This window comes from Alosa alosa, chromosome 4 (assembly GCF_017589495.1).
Source record: "Alosa alosa isolate M-15738 ecotype Scorff River chromosome 4, AALO_Geno_1.1, whole genome shotgun sequence".
In the NCBI taxonomy this organism is placed as follows: domain Eukaryota; kingdom Metazoa; phylum Chordata; class Actinopteri; order Clupeiformes; family Clupeidae; genus Alosa; species Alosa alosa.
Window position 1 is genome coordinate 6,838,790 of NC_063192.1, and position 16,467 is coordinate 6,855,256.

The following is a 16,467-nucleotide window of genomic DNA, read 5'->3' on the forward strand; positions in this document are numbered from 1 at the left end:
AGGGTGGAGAAGCGAGCTGAACTGTCTGGGTGTGCTCTGCCTAAGTACATGATGGAGGGATCCCACATGTGACATTTATGAGAACACGGCCGAGGCGCTGCACTCACTCGTTATCGGTGGCGGCCTCATGGAGATACATTGCGTGTCACCAAACAGCAAAGAGTTATTTCACAAAGGACAATTGATTTCACAAGGGAAAACAAAAAAACAAACAAAAACAAACACATGAATAAATAAATAAATAAATAAATGAATGAAACCCAGGGAAATAAAACTGAACATTTCCACAGTCTTTTACTCTCTCAGAAAAAAAAGACACAAAACTGAGTGCTTTTCCGACTGTCTGTCAGGAGAAGCTCCATCCCTGAGACAGAAATAATCAGCACGTGTGAGTTATGGCCGCTGGATGAGAACGCCATGGTCGTCTGGCTATAATTTAGGGTTGAGGGTTCAATATGTGGCGACAGAGCCACTCCTCAGGCCATATAATAACTCATCGGTCTTTTCTGGCTGCAGATGGCTATACTGTAGATGCAAAAACTACTGCCCTGTGGCCAAACATGGGCCCTATACCCCCCTTATGGATGCTTCTCTTATCCTGTCTTCTCATACAGTGTATTAATTATGGCATTTAGAATGAGGGTCTATTTCAGAGGCCCAATGATGCCCCCCTCTGTAGAAGTGTTATTTGTGGAGAGTGATGAGTGTTCGCTCTGACTCTCTTGCTTCTCGTCCCCGGCTGCCCACTGCGCTCTCATTGTCAGTGTGTGTTTCTCGAAACATTCTCTGCCCTCCCATGCTGCAGGGATTTTGCCTTACATGCATCGCTTGAGATTTTCGCAGCAACATCCAAGCCTTTTGTCCAAATAAGTTTTTTTTTGTATTTTACAATCTGAGATTGAGGGTTGTAAACAAGCACCCGTATTGTATGAGCGCAAAAATAACAGCCACTTTCATTTCCTGTTTATTCACTCATCCTGGCTTCTCTGAATCTGGGCGAGCATCTCTGACCAAGAGAGTGTGTCATTCTCATCAGGCAGGCGGCTACGGCAGAGCATTAGATTGAGGTCAGATGCGAGGCTGGAGCAGAGCACGTGTTTATATTTAGCTGACATTACCATTGGGCTTTGTTTCCCCTGTTGTAGATCCCCCAGCTGTTTCTTATCAGCTCCGACCCAACGTGGCCTGACAGACCAAAAAGGCTCTTTCTCTTTCTCTCACTCAGTCTTCCTCTCACTCTCTCTCTTTCGACAGGAAGGTGGAGAACACGTGGAAAGGATAGAGAACAATTCTGCTCACTATGCTTTTTGCACTAAAATGTTCATTGTGTAGTTCCTCTCTAAGTATATTCTACGGTCTGACAGAATCTGTCATTTAAAGGTTGATTATATAACCTTGATGCTGAAGTGTGTTTACATTTAGGTCATCTAAAACTATGGATATCTTTGAGGACTACTGAACATGTGCAATATCAACCCCTACCTAATAAGTAATTTTGTAGAAACCTGCATTTCTCATTTCTAACAAGTACAGAAATACAAAAACCTCAAAAAAAAAAAGCAAATATTTACTGGCAGGGTACCATTTTCCATTACCTTGCACTCTCTGGACAAAAGCTAGATAGAACCCCTTTAACCAACTCTATCTTTTAGCCAGCCATCTTGACACGGATAGAGAATCCTGCAGAGGTAACCTCATGACTCCCCAACACCCCCTCACCCCAAAAACCGGAGATAAGCCTCCAGTCCTCAGCTCTCCCCTTGACAACACCAAGACGGGTGATGTCTACTACTCAACCCCTGTGCAGTGTACAATGTGTGTTTTTCTACCGTAAATCCGGAGGGGGAAAAAGAGGGAGGGGGAGAGAAAAAGAAGATAAACATTCGCCATATCTACGCGAGGGAGAACAAGTGAGTACTGATGCCCTGTAAACCCAACGCTGATAAGTAACAACGATAGTGGCTCCACATTCCTCTCTGCTGCTCCCCAAGGAGGGCTTACATTCCTCCCAATCTCCCCTCCTCCATCTGCTATCAAGGTTTGTCTTGGCATTGGTTAAATATGTCCCAGGAGGAGTGTGGTGGTGGTGGTGGTGGTGTGTGTGTGTGTGTGTGTGTGTGTGTGTGTGTGTGTCTGTGTGTGTGCGTGCGTGCATGCAGTGGGCAGTGGTCTTGTCTTGAAATCCCATACTAATGCTGTTGATGTGTTTGTAAGCACTTTATCTCTGCATCTTTCAACAGGGGTGTGAAAAAATAATTTTATCTAAAGATATCCAGAAGTTTGTGTAATCAAACACATTTCACAGTAATAGATACTCCAATGCAAGTTCCAGACTGTAAGACTGCAATAGTCCACTTTAAAAGGCTTAAGGAAGCAGCTTATTTCCTCTATCAAACATGCAACGATAAGCTAGATCTTTGTAACTTATGAATGTAGATTTCATCCAAAATGTGCTTTTAGTCAATCATGAGAGAAACTACAGACTGAAAGCAACACCCTGAATGGCAACCCTGCATTTGAACTAATCACAAGAATCCACACACTGATGAAGTGGGAAACTGCAGTAGTCTGTAATTTAATTCCACTTAAACCTTTGTTACTGAAAGACCATGACTGTTTAAACTCAATGGGCATGACTGATTAAACCTCCTGTCATTCATTGGGTCTATTTTAAGATGGAGTGACTTTTTAGCTTACTTCTCACTAAAGAATGGTGAGTAGTGTAGAGACTTGGTTATTTTCGTCACATATAATTACAGGAAGTCAGCAGCAGGCAAATGAATGATAATTGTGTTGTATGATGTCAGTGCTATTGTGATTAAACTAATTGAAAACATGCGTCACTTCACAACAAACTTCACAACCCTCAATTATCACCAGTTTTAATTATTTGGGAGCATTTGTTGACCGAAGGGGCTAATTCTTTAGTAAAACATACATTTGAAAGAGCCCATACAAGCTATGACTAACCCAAAATCCTTACATGTAACAAAAATGAAGTGGGTCGCCTAAAAGTGTCATGCACAAACGATTCATACACAAGTTTACACATTCAAATTGGGAGCCGCCCCCTCTAATTCACACACACACACACACGCACACACACACACACAGAGAGAGAGGGGGGTAGAATTGTACTGGTATTACGGTAATATATTTCCCAGGCTGCGCACTTTCTCTAGTTTGGGGTAGCCTATTTGAAAAGTATATCCAAGAACTTAAGAAACGCTTACAGTCTGATGTGCGCAAAGAGTGACCTTTGGACCTTAGGACGTTGTATGCCTTTGATCGGTATAAATTATGGGATTTGATTTGGATCGCTTCAGTGCTATTGTGGACCCTGACTTTAAATGCAACCTGTGTGATAAAGTTTTAGAAGACCCGCTGACAACTCCGTGCGGGCACGTCTTCTGTGCCGGCTGCGTAATTCCCTGGGTCGTGCAGCAAAACAGTTGTCCCGTCAAATGTCAGCGTGTCTCTACTAAAGAACTAAACCACGTATTGCCTCTAAAAAGTCTTATCCTGAAATTGGACATAAAATGTGACAACTATGCAAGAGGCTGCACGCGACTGGTGACGCTCCAACATCTGGCCGAGCATACCGACATGTGCGACTTTTCTCCAGCGAAATGCAGAAACAAGGGCTGTAATGAAGTGCTGAATTTGAAGGATATGGATTCACATATGCGGGAAACTTGTGAGTACAGGCCGGTGGAAATTTGCGAAAATGGCTGTGGAATGATGCTGCTGCACAAAGACCAGAACACGGACGATCACTGTTGTTTGAAAGCTCTCAAAGCGCACAACAGCTCACTTCAAGTGAAAATAGCCAGCTTGGAGAAGGAATTGAAGAGACAATCGTTGAGAGCTATCAGCAGAGAGAAATCTTTACTTGCTCAACTCTCTGCGGTTCACAGCGAGCTTCAGATGACTGCCTTGAAATATCAGAGGAAATTTGCCGAGTACAACGCACGGCTTGATTCACTTTCCAAGAGCAGAACCCCTGCCTTCAAGGTATCTTTTATTTCAGCACAAAGTCGTAGAAATAGTCTGCAAATAATTATACGGAGACATTGTAGGCCTACATCTTGCCAATCAAGCTGCAAGGACTAAAGACACACTACGTTATATGTGATTATCTTTATGACAAATGCTACTTGATCTCTAGTTACACTCATGGGATGCAGCCTTATAAATGAATGACACGAATAAAAGTAGTATGTTTTCATCCTTTACAATTCCAACGACTGTTTTGAAATGTTTGCCCATGTGCCCATCCTCTCCAAGTTGCCTATAAAGTGAATAAAAACAGGAGCAGGGCAGTGCAAATATTTAAACATGAGGACACAAGCCAACATTTACCTCATTCATTAAGGTCATTTGACATCAACGACAAACTGCGACCATCTCTGCAAACAAACACAGTGTTGCGCAGCGGCGTGCAATATAACAGATAGGAGAGGACTTAAGAAAACCCCTCATATTTTTTTTAATCAGGGCCTTGGTCTACATCTGCTATATCTAGGCCTACCCATCGCGAACATTTATTCCATCCTTATAGTTCTCTTACGGGCCAATTCTAATGCAACCATATTTTACCGCTATAAATGCACTGATTTTAAAGACTTTAGGCATTGGGTTGGCCAGGGTATTAAATAAGTCTCTGCAACTATGTAGAATGTTAAAAGAGATTTCGAAAGGAGCTCTTTCAGAGGCCCCTGAGGCACTCATGCTTGTCAAGTTTACTTTTTCACATAGACTGATAGCAATGATATAAATCAATTACTTTTATAGACTAAATGACAGCAAGTGTGGGCAAATTTATACGTAGGTGATGTGTTACCGCAGACAGCGTGCAGTGACGGGTCACCGTCAAAACTGATGTGTTTAACGTTACCTTCTCTGCGCAAGCGTTGCCACACATGCTCGTGCGATCAAGAGCCGTCCTTGTTTTTCTGAGTCAACGTGACAAAATTTCCCCTCCAGCTGTTTCCACCGTTAATACCACTGGTGTGTGTGTGTGTGTATGTGTGTGTGTGTATGTATGTATGTGTGTGTTTTGATGGGTCGTTTCCTTAGCCTGAGAAGTCTTTGTTTAACTCTGTCTCGGGCCAGTCTTCTGTCAAGGTTGAGGAGAGACACATAACAACATTGCTATTGTCAGTGTGCTGACATCTGTGCTGTTGATGCCTTCATAGTGGCACTAAGACCAACAATTGCTTATATTTCTTTTACAACTTGCATCAGCTGGAAAACACTCAGCAGGCAATGTTGCTGCATGCCTGTAGAGTTACTCAAAAACGACCACCTTTTGTTGAAGCAATAGGCTACAACAGAAACAGTCATTCAATGTGATTCAGCAATCATTCATGAAGTGCTTGAGTCTTTTTGTAAGTGAAGATAGATGTCAGTGTCATGGCACTCTGAGTTTTCTTAATGTTTATGTTGCCAAACATGTAAGTGCTTGCTTATGACTACAGGGTGACTTGTAGAGTAAAATGTCAATTAATTCCAATGATGGAATTGCACCCTCAAGTTTATTGGCACTGAGAACAGCTTCAGACCCTGAATCAGCCACTAATGCAGGTTCAAACCAATTTGTCACCTTTCATACACTCTCAAGTGTGTTCCCATCAAGCAAAACAGTATCATCAACATCATTATCATGAATAATCCAAGTGTTTGTTTGGAGAGGCAGGTAATGGTGAAACTACTGGTGAAGCAAGATGTCATGAACTTGATGTTGAAAGGGCTCAGTATCACTGCACCCGCCAGTGTGACTTCAAAATGAAGTTGATTCCACTGGCCCACAGCGCATTTCAGCCCCAATTCGAGAGGTCATATACCTCTAATTTTTTCTTTGGGTTATAGTCATGTATTCTCCACTTACAGGATGGGGAAACCAGGAGTCTCAAAGTGATTCTGCATCGATCATCTGGATCTTTGGGCTTCAATATCATGGGTGGCAGATCCTGTGGGGTATGTATAGGCTAAGATACAATATGTGTGTATCTTGGCTCTACTCTGACTTTGTAAAAGTGGGAGAGCTGTAGAGTCATATGTAACTTGTAGATATGGTTGGGGTGTTTTTGAACAATAATTTTGGTGTGTTTTTGAGCAACAATTTTTGTAGCCCAACAGAGAAAAGCTAGCTTTAGAATGTCCCTAAGCCTATTCCTACCTGGCTCCGCATTTGATACTGGATATCCACCTCTGACATAGCCAGGCTCAATTCTATTCAGAATTTGAGTGTCGTACTGCAGCATTGGATATGATCATGGGGCGTGTTTCAAAGAAACAGGGAAATGCCTCTGCACACAATTGGATAGACCTAACCAATCAAAATATGTGAATCCTGCTGCAAGATGTCGAACGCGCCCACTGATTTGATGCTACCGAACAGAAATAAGCCATTGTGCGTTATTAACAAATTAGTTCAGAGTTTGTGCTCTTATATTTTGTAAAAGCTAGTGACAAACAAGCACTAAATCTAAAAACTTTGGTTTTGTAACCAAAAAATACATTTGAACTTACTTACAAAGTAAGTAAGTTCTGCCAGCCACCTACTTTGCGTTTTTTCCATTCCAAGGTGATCGCTGCACTGACATCGCTGCTCGCTACAAGTAAATAACATTTGTGTTGGATAATTCAGTGCAATATGCGGAATGATTAGGCTACTAGCAGTAAGAAGTCTTGAGTGGGGTTGTGTTCGAATCTAACTGCTGTATAATTTGGAGTATCCCTTTAATCGCTGTTTTCTGTTAGTTTTTGTTTTAAGTTATTGTGCTATCAATATCTTGTACAACAGACACGATGGCGAAATCTAAACGTCTAGATTCTCTAAAGACAACCTTTTTGTTGTGAACAAAATCAACCGAAGCACACAGACACGGACACAGAAGCTTTTCAATAGACCTCTGAAGTTCGCCTACAAAAAAGCTACCATCTTTGCCCAAATAAGGAGATCTGGTATCTTGAGATTTTTTCTGTGGGAAAATAACATGGGGATTTTGAATTATCACACCTGTTAAACTCTCGCGTTGACGAAGAAATCGGATATGCAAGACGTGTTTCTCTACACAGTTTTGTCCTCTGCCTTCGATCTTCGGTACGTGAAGATGGCACACTTTCATCTTTGCTACCCCAGAGCTAACTTACAATGCAACTTGCCATAGGTAATTAATTTCACTTCAATTAACACCTATCTCCTTATAAGGTCAAAGATGGCAGCTTTGATCAAGTACCCCTGGCTGCAGCTTGCAGATCGGGGCTGGGCTCAATGTGGGGTGAGACCTCAAACAACATTTAATTCATTTACATATACACAACATATTAGATCTCACCTCCACAATTTCCTCATCAAAATCTACTAGTCTACTAGACCCTATTCTTACACACCTTCTTAAGACTGCTCTCCCCTTCCTGGATAATGTTTTGCTCTTTATTATAAATAATTCAATGCTATCAGGGCATGTACCGCAGATGTTTAAGACATCTGTTATTAAGCCCTCCCTCAAAAAACCTAGCCTTGTATCAATACTGGTCCTCCTGGACCTCAGCGCTGCCTTTGACACCATAGACCATGACATACTACTTAGGCTTGAAAATTTGATAGGCATCAGACTCAGCACTTTCGCTTGGTTTTAGATCATACCTTCCTAACCGTCAACAATTTGTACAGGTCCATAATAAACCATCTACCCAGATTATGGTAAAATATGGAGTGCCTCAAGGCTCAGTACTGGGGCCCCTGTTGTTTAGCAGATGATACACAACTATACCTCTCCATAAAACCTGATGAATTAACCCCATTAGCCAAACTTGACACATGTATAAGAGATATAAAGACATGGATGATGAATAATGTCCTGCTTTTGAACTCAGATAAAACAGAAGTCAAGGTTTTAGGTTCTAAAAAATGAGGGATATCCTATCCACATCACAGGCTACATATAGTGATCTTCCACTGACCTCATCCACAAGTGTTAAAAACCTAGAAGTTAAATTGACCAGGACCTAGCACTAAATAATCACATAAAACAGATCACCAGAACTTCATTTTACCATTTAAGGAACATTTCAAAGATAAGGAAGTCCTTATCTTTACCAGATGCCGAGAAAATAATCCATGCTTTTGTCACCTCAAGGATAGACTATTGCAATGCTGTTACGCTGGCTGTAATAATACCTGTCTAAAGAGCTTACAGCTTATACAAAATGCAGCTGCTCACACACACAAAAAATATGAACATATTTCCCCCATCCTAGCATCTCTACACTGGCTACCTGTTAAAAGTCATTGACTTCAAAATATTACTTATATCTCTTGGTTGATTGCCTGCATTGAAAGAGGACACCTCATGAAGATAAATTGTGTCTTATCTATGCTGGCAGCAGCTGCTGTTGAACAAGTGTACAAAGTCCCTCTAGATGGACTTGATGCAGTTTGAGGTGTTGCTGCAGGTTCAGAAGATGATCCTTTTACCCTTTCTTTTCTTCACACTTACATAGACTATGGAAGGCCTTACAGACTTCAGCTGATACTAGCTATGTAAAAAACTTGATTTAACAGAAATCTCTGCACTTTGTTCTCTGAATGGGTGTAGACAAGAACTGGCAGAGCAGGCTAGGCATACACTCAAGCACACTAATAGGCATGAATTGATATTGAAGTATTATTTTTTTAAGCAGACAATTTTGAGAATTTTAGGCACAATTTCTTGTTAAAGAGATCAATCATCAGCCTAAAAATGTTTTATAATGTTGTATTGTTTATGTGGTCCACTTTTGCACACTACCTTGTAGAATATCTTTGCTTTTTGGCACCAAACCCTATGTTATAATACCAGCAATGTGAGGTTTATGGACAAAACACCAAATTTGACCTTCACTAAATTTGACCTTTGATTTGGGTCCTTCAAAACCTTAAAAAAAATGGTTGTTGACATGTTTTTTTTTACTCTTAAGAACCCCTAGAACAAAGATATAATGCTCTCCAAAAATTAACATGCGAATCCCACAAGCCCCCAAATTAGACACATAGGCCCCCCTAATATAGGCTACGCTATAAAGATCATTACATCCAGTCTGCATAAACATAGGCCTATGGCAATAACATCAATGCATTTTATCTCTAGCCTATCGGTATTTTCTTTAATAGTTTAGTAGCCTGTGCGAGTCCCAAAGGGAACATGCAACAATAATATAATATAATAACATAATATTGGCCTCTATATAGCCTAGCCTATTGTGTATGTGCATGTTTTTAATTAACAGCGGCATGTAGGCCTACGTTTGTTACAACCTTGACGCAGCCATAAACTAGATGTACCGCATAGCGGTACAAAATATGACCGCCGCTCAGTCCTGTACATCCGTTCCGCGAAAAGAAATCACACTTCAATTTGTCTCCATATTTTATTCCATCCCCCACTCTTTTGTGTTTGCTTGTTTGGCATGCCTGAGTGTGTGTGTGCGGCTGCACAGAAAGTACTCTACTGGTGCTGAAAAGGTGAATAGATTGTAGAATAGCCAAAGAAGATGTAGCATTGTTATAAAACCTTTAAAATCTCTAAACAATCACAAGTAGGGCAGTTCATCACAGTTCATCCATTGCAACTGGATTGATGAAAGGTCACTTACACCTGTAGGCTACATTGTATTTGGGAAAAGCAAAAGGTATCAGCATAATGTTATTTATTTATATATATATATATATATAAACAAAAACATCTCTGTCAGTTCCATGCCGTTTTCAACAGCTATCAAAAACAAAGGTCATTTTTGGATGGATGGATTTTTTGTGAATGTTTCTTCTTCTACATAAGATTTTAGTCATCTTTAGTTCATGTGATACTTTATTGTCAATGCACAAATTAAGTAACAGTAGTCTGAAACGTTATTGTTAATGCACAAATTAAGTAACAGTATCTCAAACGAAATGCTGTTTTACATCTAACCAGTGGTGCAAATAACTGATGTCCAAATGGGCCTTGATGAAATGCGTCGCTAGACTGTTCATACACATTTTAACGGGCCAAAGTTGAAGAGCTGTTGTCCGTTATTGTTTGTGCAAATATAGGCTGATTCATGTTCCCTTGCATTGTGTAACTGAGGTCCATGGCTAGTCTGGCTTTCACCAGACCAAGCTCAATCTTTTAAGAAATCAAAAAATAAATAGCGGGTAGATCAGGCTGGGTTCACCCAGCCTAGTCCATAGGCACCCGATATTGTTTAATTTTCCGATTGAGATATCCACACTTTGGCTATTCTAAATGCAAAAATGCATCAGGGAGTTATGACAAAACTGTAACTAACAAACTAGATCCTAATAGAAAGCTGTTAGTCTCCCTAAGCTAAAGGTAGGCTTATAAGGTAGGCCTATTTACAACATAAATTGTCAATAAGTCAAGTCAGATTTATTGACATTTAACATGCACATCGTGCAATCCAAAGCGCTCCACAAACAAGACACATAACAACAAGACAAAAGATGCCGGATAGAGCGGCGTAGTCGCCAGCGTACCCGTGACACCAAGACATACAAGACAGACAACAAAACAAATAAACAAATAAAAAAAAGAAAATATATTTTAAAAGGGGAAAAAGTGAAGTTAAAAATTAGTCCAATTTCCAAAACAGCTGAAAATGTCCAAGGGCAATGATGATCCGTGAAAACTGCACACAGAGCTGTGTCTTCACAACCGATGCAATGCCAACAAAGTTCTTTAGCAACTGACCAACCCGGTGAATTCACTGGCAGTCTGGAGATAACGTTAACGTTAGAAGCTAGGCCTATAGCAATAGGCTATGCTGGCGACACAAATAAAATCTCCTTTGGAAACCAATGGCTCACGCCTTACAGTAGCCTATCAAGCGGACTTAAACTGCCATATCGTGGCGAAAAGTTGTAATAAAATTCACGCAGCTCCATTAGTCAAGGAAAGCGCGAATGAAGTAGCCACTTCTAAATGGGACCCACTACACAGTAGCTTAAGGTGTGTTGCTAAAGCAGCCATAATGAAATTAAGGTGTCATTGTTTGGATAGTTCACACACACATGCTTTTTAATTTCACAGACTACAACTACCAAGCTGGAATCAAAACACATCGATTCCCCTCTCACACCCTGCACGCACAAAATAAACAGGCGTCTCAGTCTCACGCATGTATAGGCAAAACTGTATCAGACCGGTGTAACGTTGGTAAATCTTCCATTGCACAGAATGATTTTTGTAGCACGTGCAACAAATGACAGTCGAAAGATAGAATTACAGTGCTGCTATCAATTTGCTTGGTATAACCGCATTTATAGTTTTCTACAAATGCAATCAATCAAATTGGCCTCCATCACTCAACCAACGCTAACGGTAACATTACCTAGGTCCTTATTGATATTATAAGATTAACGTACCTGCAGTAAAAACCAAGCATGTCCGATAAACATCCTCAGATTTATTTCGGCTTCAAGAAGAAATGGGAATTACATTTCATGTGAACATCATCCTATCCTTATTAGACATTCTCTGCGGTAAACTACAGTCCTTGTAGGAAGCGTCCATTGTTTTTCCAACTTACTTTTAACTTCCAACAAAATTACGTCTCACTGCAACGATGCGCCATCTAGTGGACAAACGACTACTTATCGCCAATACTGGAAATGCAGCCATGATGATGATGATGATGATGAATATTTTTTTTGGCTTTCTTTTAATCCTACTGAATTTGTAATTATGTATCAGCCGTTCCAATACCGATAGTATGTGGGTGCCTGTGTGTGTGTGCATGTGTATATGTGTGCACCGCCATCTACAGGCCAATGAGTGTACAGTCACTAAATGTACACATAACCTAATTTTTTTTAGACCCCCTCATGGATGAAATTGTACGAAACTTGGCATACCCCCAGAGAATGCCAGGTCAATCATACACATAAAATTTGGTGCAGTTCTGAACATCTTAACTGAAGATAGGGGCGATTAAAGCATAATAATATTGCATTTTCATTTTTTACCGGGGGGGTGCAAATCACAAATGAGTGATTATGGGCCAGGTTGATGTGGGCCCTTGAGACCAACATACCATAAAAGATTCTTCATCCTCAGTGCCACGGTTCAGGTAGTTATTTAGGAAAAACTGCTTTTTTTGCGGTTCGGGGGGCCCAGCACGGGGGAGGGAGTGGCCCCCAGGGACGAAACAATTTTTTTCCGTAAAAGTCTAGTGGGGCTACATACCCACCAAATTGCATGTGCCCCGGTGGTTCGGTGTCCCGGGTATCGTTGACCAAAAATTCAGGAAGTAGATGACGAAAAAAAAACTTCGCTTCGCTAGTGGCGGTCATAATAAGTGCGGTACAGTTGTAACAGTATAGCGTCATGAATGTAACAGCTCTTAAATCTTGAATCCTGCTGGCTTAAACAAAGAGCTTCTGTTTTCATATAAAATCAACAAAAAAGTCCAAATGTATGACCGTTAAAGCCAATTTATTGCATTAGCCATTGCAGACCATATGTCACAGTGTTATGATAGCTCACCTTTATGCTTATTTTGGTCCACTTGATAAAACCAGTAAATATAGTTGATAAACTGCTTATTTCTTACATGTCTGAAGCATTTGGTCCAACAGTGATATTTCAAGTTGCTCTGTTAACTTTAATTGGGTGTGATCGCGGCACAAAAATCAAAATCCACTCGCAATCAGAAGTGTTGCGCGAAAAAATCAGTTAATTTTGCCATAGAGAAGGGTTACAACTGACCCGCACAGGTCATGTTTTCATTTTCATTTAATTGCATTTGCTATGACTATATAAATGGCACTCATGTTAACTTGAAACAGAGGGACTGAAGATATGAATGAAATGTGATTGAAGTCCACACGCTCAAATTTCACGAAGCAAACTTAAACAAACAGTTGCGGTTTAAAAAAAAAAAAATCACGATGCTAGAATTTTGCACCTTTTTATCTCTGGTCGTATTAAGTAGACCATTCATGTTTGGATGGCTGTAAGAATTACATGCTATGATCTTTCCGTAGCTACACCATATCTTGAGAATAAAACATTGATACATTTCTACCGCTGTTACAATTGTAGGCTACCAGTTCTCCCCTACGCATTATAGGCTACCCTACCCAGTGCGCTCCGCCCCACATTGAGCCCAGCCCCGATCTGCAAGCTGCAGCCAGGGGCTTCTCGCTTTGATTCCTTTTTGTAGGCAAACTTCAGAGGTCAAGTCCAGACAAAATTCCCTGACCTTAAATTTTGTGGGCGGGGTTAATTTTGGGCTGGCTTCCTGGCGGCTACCACGTATCAACTGCAATTTGAAGTTCTTCAAAGTGGCCATTCATTGGGCAGAATCAGCTTTTGCAATACTGTTTTGAGGATCATAAACAGCTATGTATGTTCTGACGCAGAGAGGAATATCAATCACCAGTGTCTATTAGCTATGCTTCCCTCTTTTCTTTGAAGGTTTAACTAAGCAGGACAAATCTGGTGGTGAGCTTTGAAATTGTTGGAATTCTCTTTCAAGAGCTATCTTTTGCAAGATATTTTTCCATTTATGTAGCTTGACTCTGAACTCACTTGACCCTAACATAACAGCATTCAAATGCATAACATAACCCGTGTCATTCAACTGTCACTGTAAATCAATGTGTAGTGCACACACAACATTTTCAAAAGATAGGACCAGGTTAGTAGCACATGTCAGAAGCATTACATTACAATCAGTGGCATGAGCAAAGCTCTGTAGAAAACACAAATCCTCTTTGAGTATAGCATCCAAACAAACTCCAGAAATAAAATGGCTGAGTGTGTGCATGTAATTACCGCCGTTCACAGCTTGACCTGCGCTGTTTTCTCTCAGCGTGAGGGCTGAGCTTGTACGCTTCACACTGATGGAGACCACAGACTGTTTGATGTGGCGGAGGGAACTAAACACAGGGCCCAGCCTCAGACCCAGCCTCTGTGCTGGCATCGGCTTCTTCCTCTGCCTCTTTATCGGAGGTGATTAGAGGTGTTTCTGGTAGGAGGGCAGGAGCGTTTAGGCAACTTCCCTTCACTACTCTTTAATTTAGAGGGGAACTGGAACTGCTCGTCTCCTCTGGCACTGGTCTTGACAGTACAGCTTCCAAACATGACTGTGTAGGCGTCATATAATGTTACTTTCTAAATCCTTCTTCCTGTGTTGACATTTGAGAGAAGGACTATGGAAGAATGATGTAATTCCCATTCTAGGTTGTCCCATGTCTCCCTATCATTAAACAAGCATAAGAATAGAATTACTTGTTTTGCAACACATAGAATTATGTGTTTTGCAGGTACCAACACTGTGTCAGTTGTTGTCTTCTGATGTTGTTTATTAAGGATCCTGAAGAGGAGCATTTGACTGAGGGGATATTTGTGTCAAAGGTGGTGGAGAATGGCCCAGCAGACAAAGAGGGTGGTCTGCACGTTCATGACAGGATTATGGAGGTATGTACAGTTAGTTTATCTTACCATCTGCTTCAAACCCTAAAGAAATCTCCATTTGCTGTTGTACACCAATTGGACAAACATAACGGGACTAATTCTGACAAACACATTCTTGCCAATTGCAACATATGTAAATTGATTACATGTATGCAGAGGTTATTACGGGTAAAATTGTTGCTACGGGCAAGACTGGACTTTAATTGGCCAAGCAGGAAATGGTGTTTCATGCAAGTTGTTCGCCCATTAGACTACCTTTTCAAAGAGTAACTTGTGTCTTAGTAGCCTGAGTTGGGTATAAGCTGTGATGTGATGTGACCCCTCCTGTGCTGTGGGTCAGTGAAAAACCAGTTTGCATCTCTACAGGCATGAAAACACAAAGACTAAGGCTAAGGCTTCTCAGCCAGGTATTCATTCTGTATGTTTAAGTGGCGAGTCCTCTTAAAAGGCATATTGAATATCAGGGACTTCTCTTTCGGCCTTTTAAGGACTGTTTCTGTTTCTGGGGGATGTCTGAAACATTGAGCCTCGGGGCAAATCAAAGAGCCTCCTTATTAAGTGAACTGCTCTTCCGATACAATAGCAAAACACAAAGCTTACAGTGAAAGAGAGGCACACACACACATTTCAGTGTGTGTGTGTGTGTGTGTGTGTGTGTTCTTGTGATGGGTTGTAACAGGACACCAGTGTTCTTGAGAAAAGCATTCACATGATGGCCCTTGGATTTGTGGGATTTGGGCTGGATAATGAAAAGGTGCCAGGTGTAACTCACCACTCTCATCAATGTATCCATTTATGTTTAGTCACTGGTATGCAAGGACATGTCCTGTGTCTAAGTAATGTAATGCGTGCGTGTGTGTGTGTGTGTGTGTGTGTGTGTGTGTGTGTGTGTGTGTGTGTGTGTGTGTGTGTGTGTGTGTCAGAGAGAGAGAGCGTATATGGGTCCCTGTATGTATACGCATGTATCATGTATGTGTGGGTGTGTGTGTGGGGGGGAGTCTGTCTGTGTGTATGGATGTGATGGATTGTTGGAATGAGGTGTGTGTGTATGTGTGAATGTGTACATGTACGTGTGTGTGTGTGTGTGTATTTAGTTTGAAGGCTCTCTCTAGGCCTTTGCTTCAGCCCAGGGTTGAATTTCTATTCACCAAGTTAAATTTATTCACTCAGAGAAAATGAGCCCAGCTTTGGACCACTGGTCTGCTTGAATACCCCCCTCTTTCACAGACCCAGCAAACACAGCCTCCTGGTAGGACTCAGTTAGGTAGTTTAAGCCCAGAAGAATGAAGAGACCACCTTGGCATTACTTTACCTTCCTTTTTACAACCTATGCATCTTAAGCTCATCCTAAGTTGTTAAATTGACCATGAAATTGCCCAAGTGTGTGTGTGAATGTGTCCTCCCAAGTTTCTCTTCATTAGAAAACGCCCACAAGTGACCTATGAGTCGACCCCTTGTCCAGATTTATATTGAAGTGCCATGGAAGCACAGAATATGAATACATCATGGTATTTGGCCTGCATCTTGTGGGTCCTTAATGCAGAAGTACCTGTTGGAGTGCATGTGTTATAAGTGCTGTCCTGCCCTTTAGAAGCTTATTACAAGTATGCAGAAAGACTGTATTGCATATTTGTAATGTTGGCATATCAGTAAATGATAAAGTGAGTGTTATCACTACAAACTTGTTGAAAGTATTCAATTTCAATTTTTATAGGCATTTTATACATGGTATCCTGAGATCCTAAGATTTATCGGTTTCATCCTCAGCAAATACTGTATATGTCATCCCCCGTTCCAGGCTACGGACTTTTGGTGACAGAGCCTTCTGTGTTGCTGCCCCCACCCTTTGGAACAGTCTACCTCTCCATATCCGCCAAGCCCCCACACTGGCTACGTTCAAAAAGCACCTAAAATCACATTTATTCACTGAGGCCTATGGTCCTTAACCACCCTGCCCCCAACCCCACTTCTACCCCCTCCTCTCTTCTCCCCTCTATTC

The 16,467-nt window shown here is 41.2% G+C and overlaps 1 protein-coding gene across 1 annotated transcript in view; it reads left to right on the forward strand.

The window, feature by feature from the left end:
* Positions 1-3,240: 3,240 nt before the first annotated feature.
* LOC125292770 (E3 ubiquitin-protein ligase PDZRN3-B-like) overlaps positions 3,241-16,467 on the forward strand; it is a 53,912-nt gene continuing 40,685 nt past the window's right edge. The window contains exons 1-3 of the mRNA XM_048240178.1: positions 3,241-4,014; positions 5,893-5,979; positions 14,364-14,471. Of these exons, the coding sequence (XP_048096135.1) occupies positions 3,301-4,014; positions 5,893-5,979; positions 14,364-14,471 (909 nt within the window). The 5' untranslated portion in view covers positions 3,241-3,300. The remainder of the gene's footprint in view (positions 4,015-5,892; positions 5,980-14,363; positions 14,472-16,467) is intronic.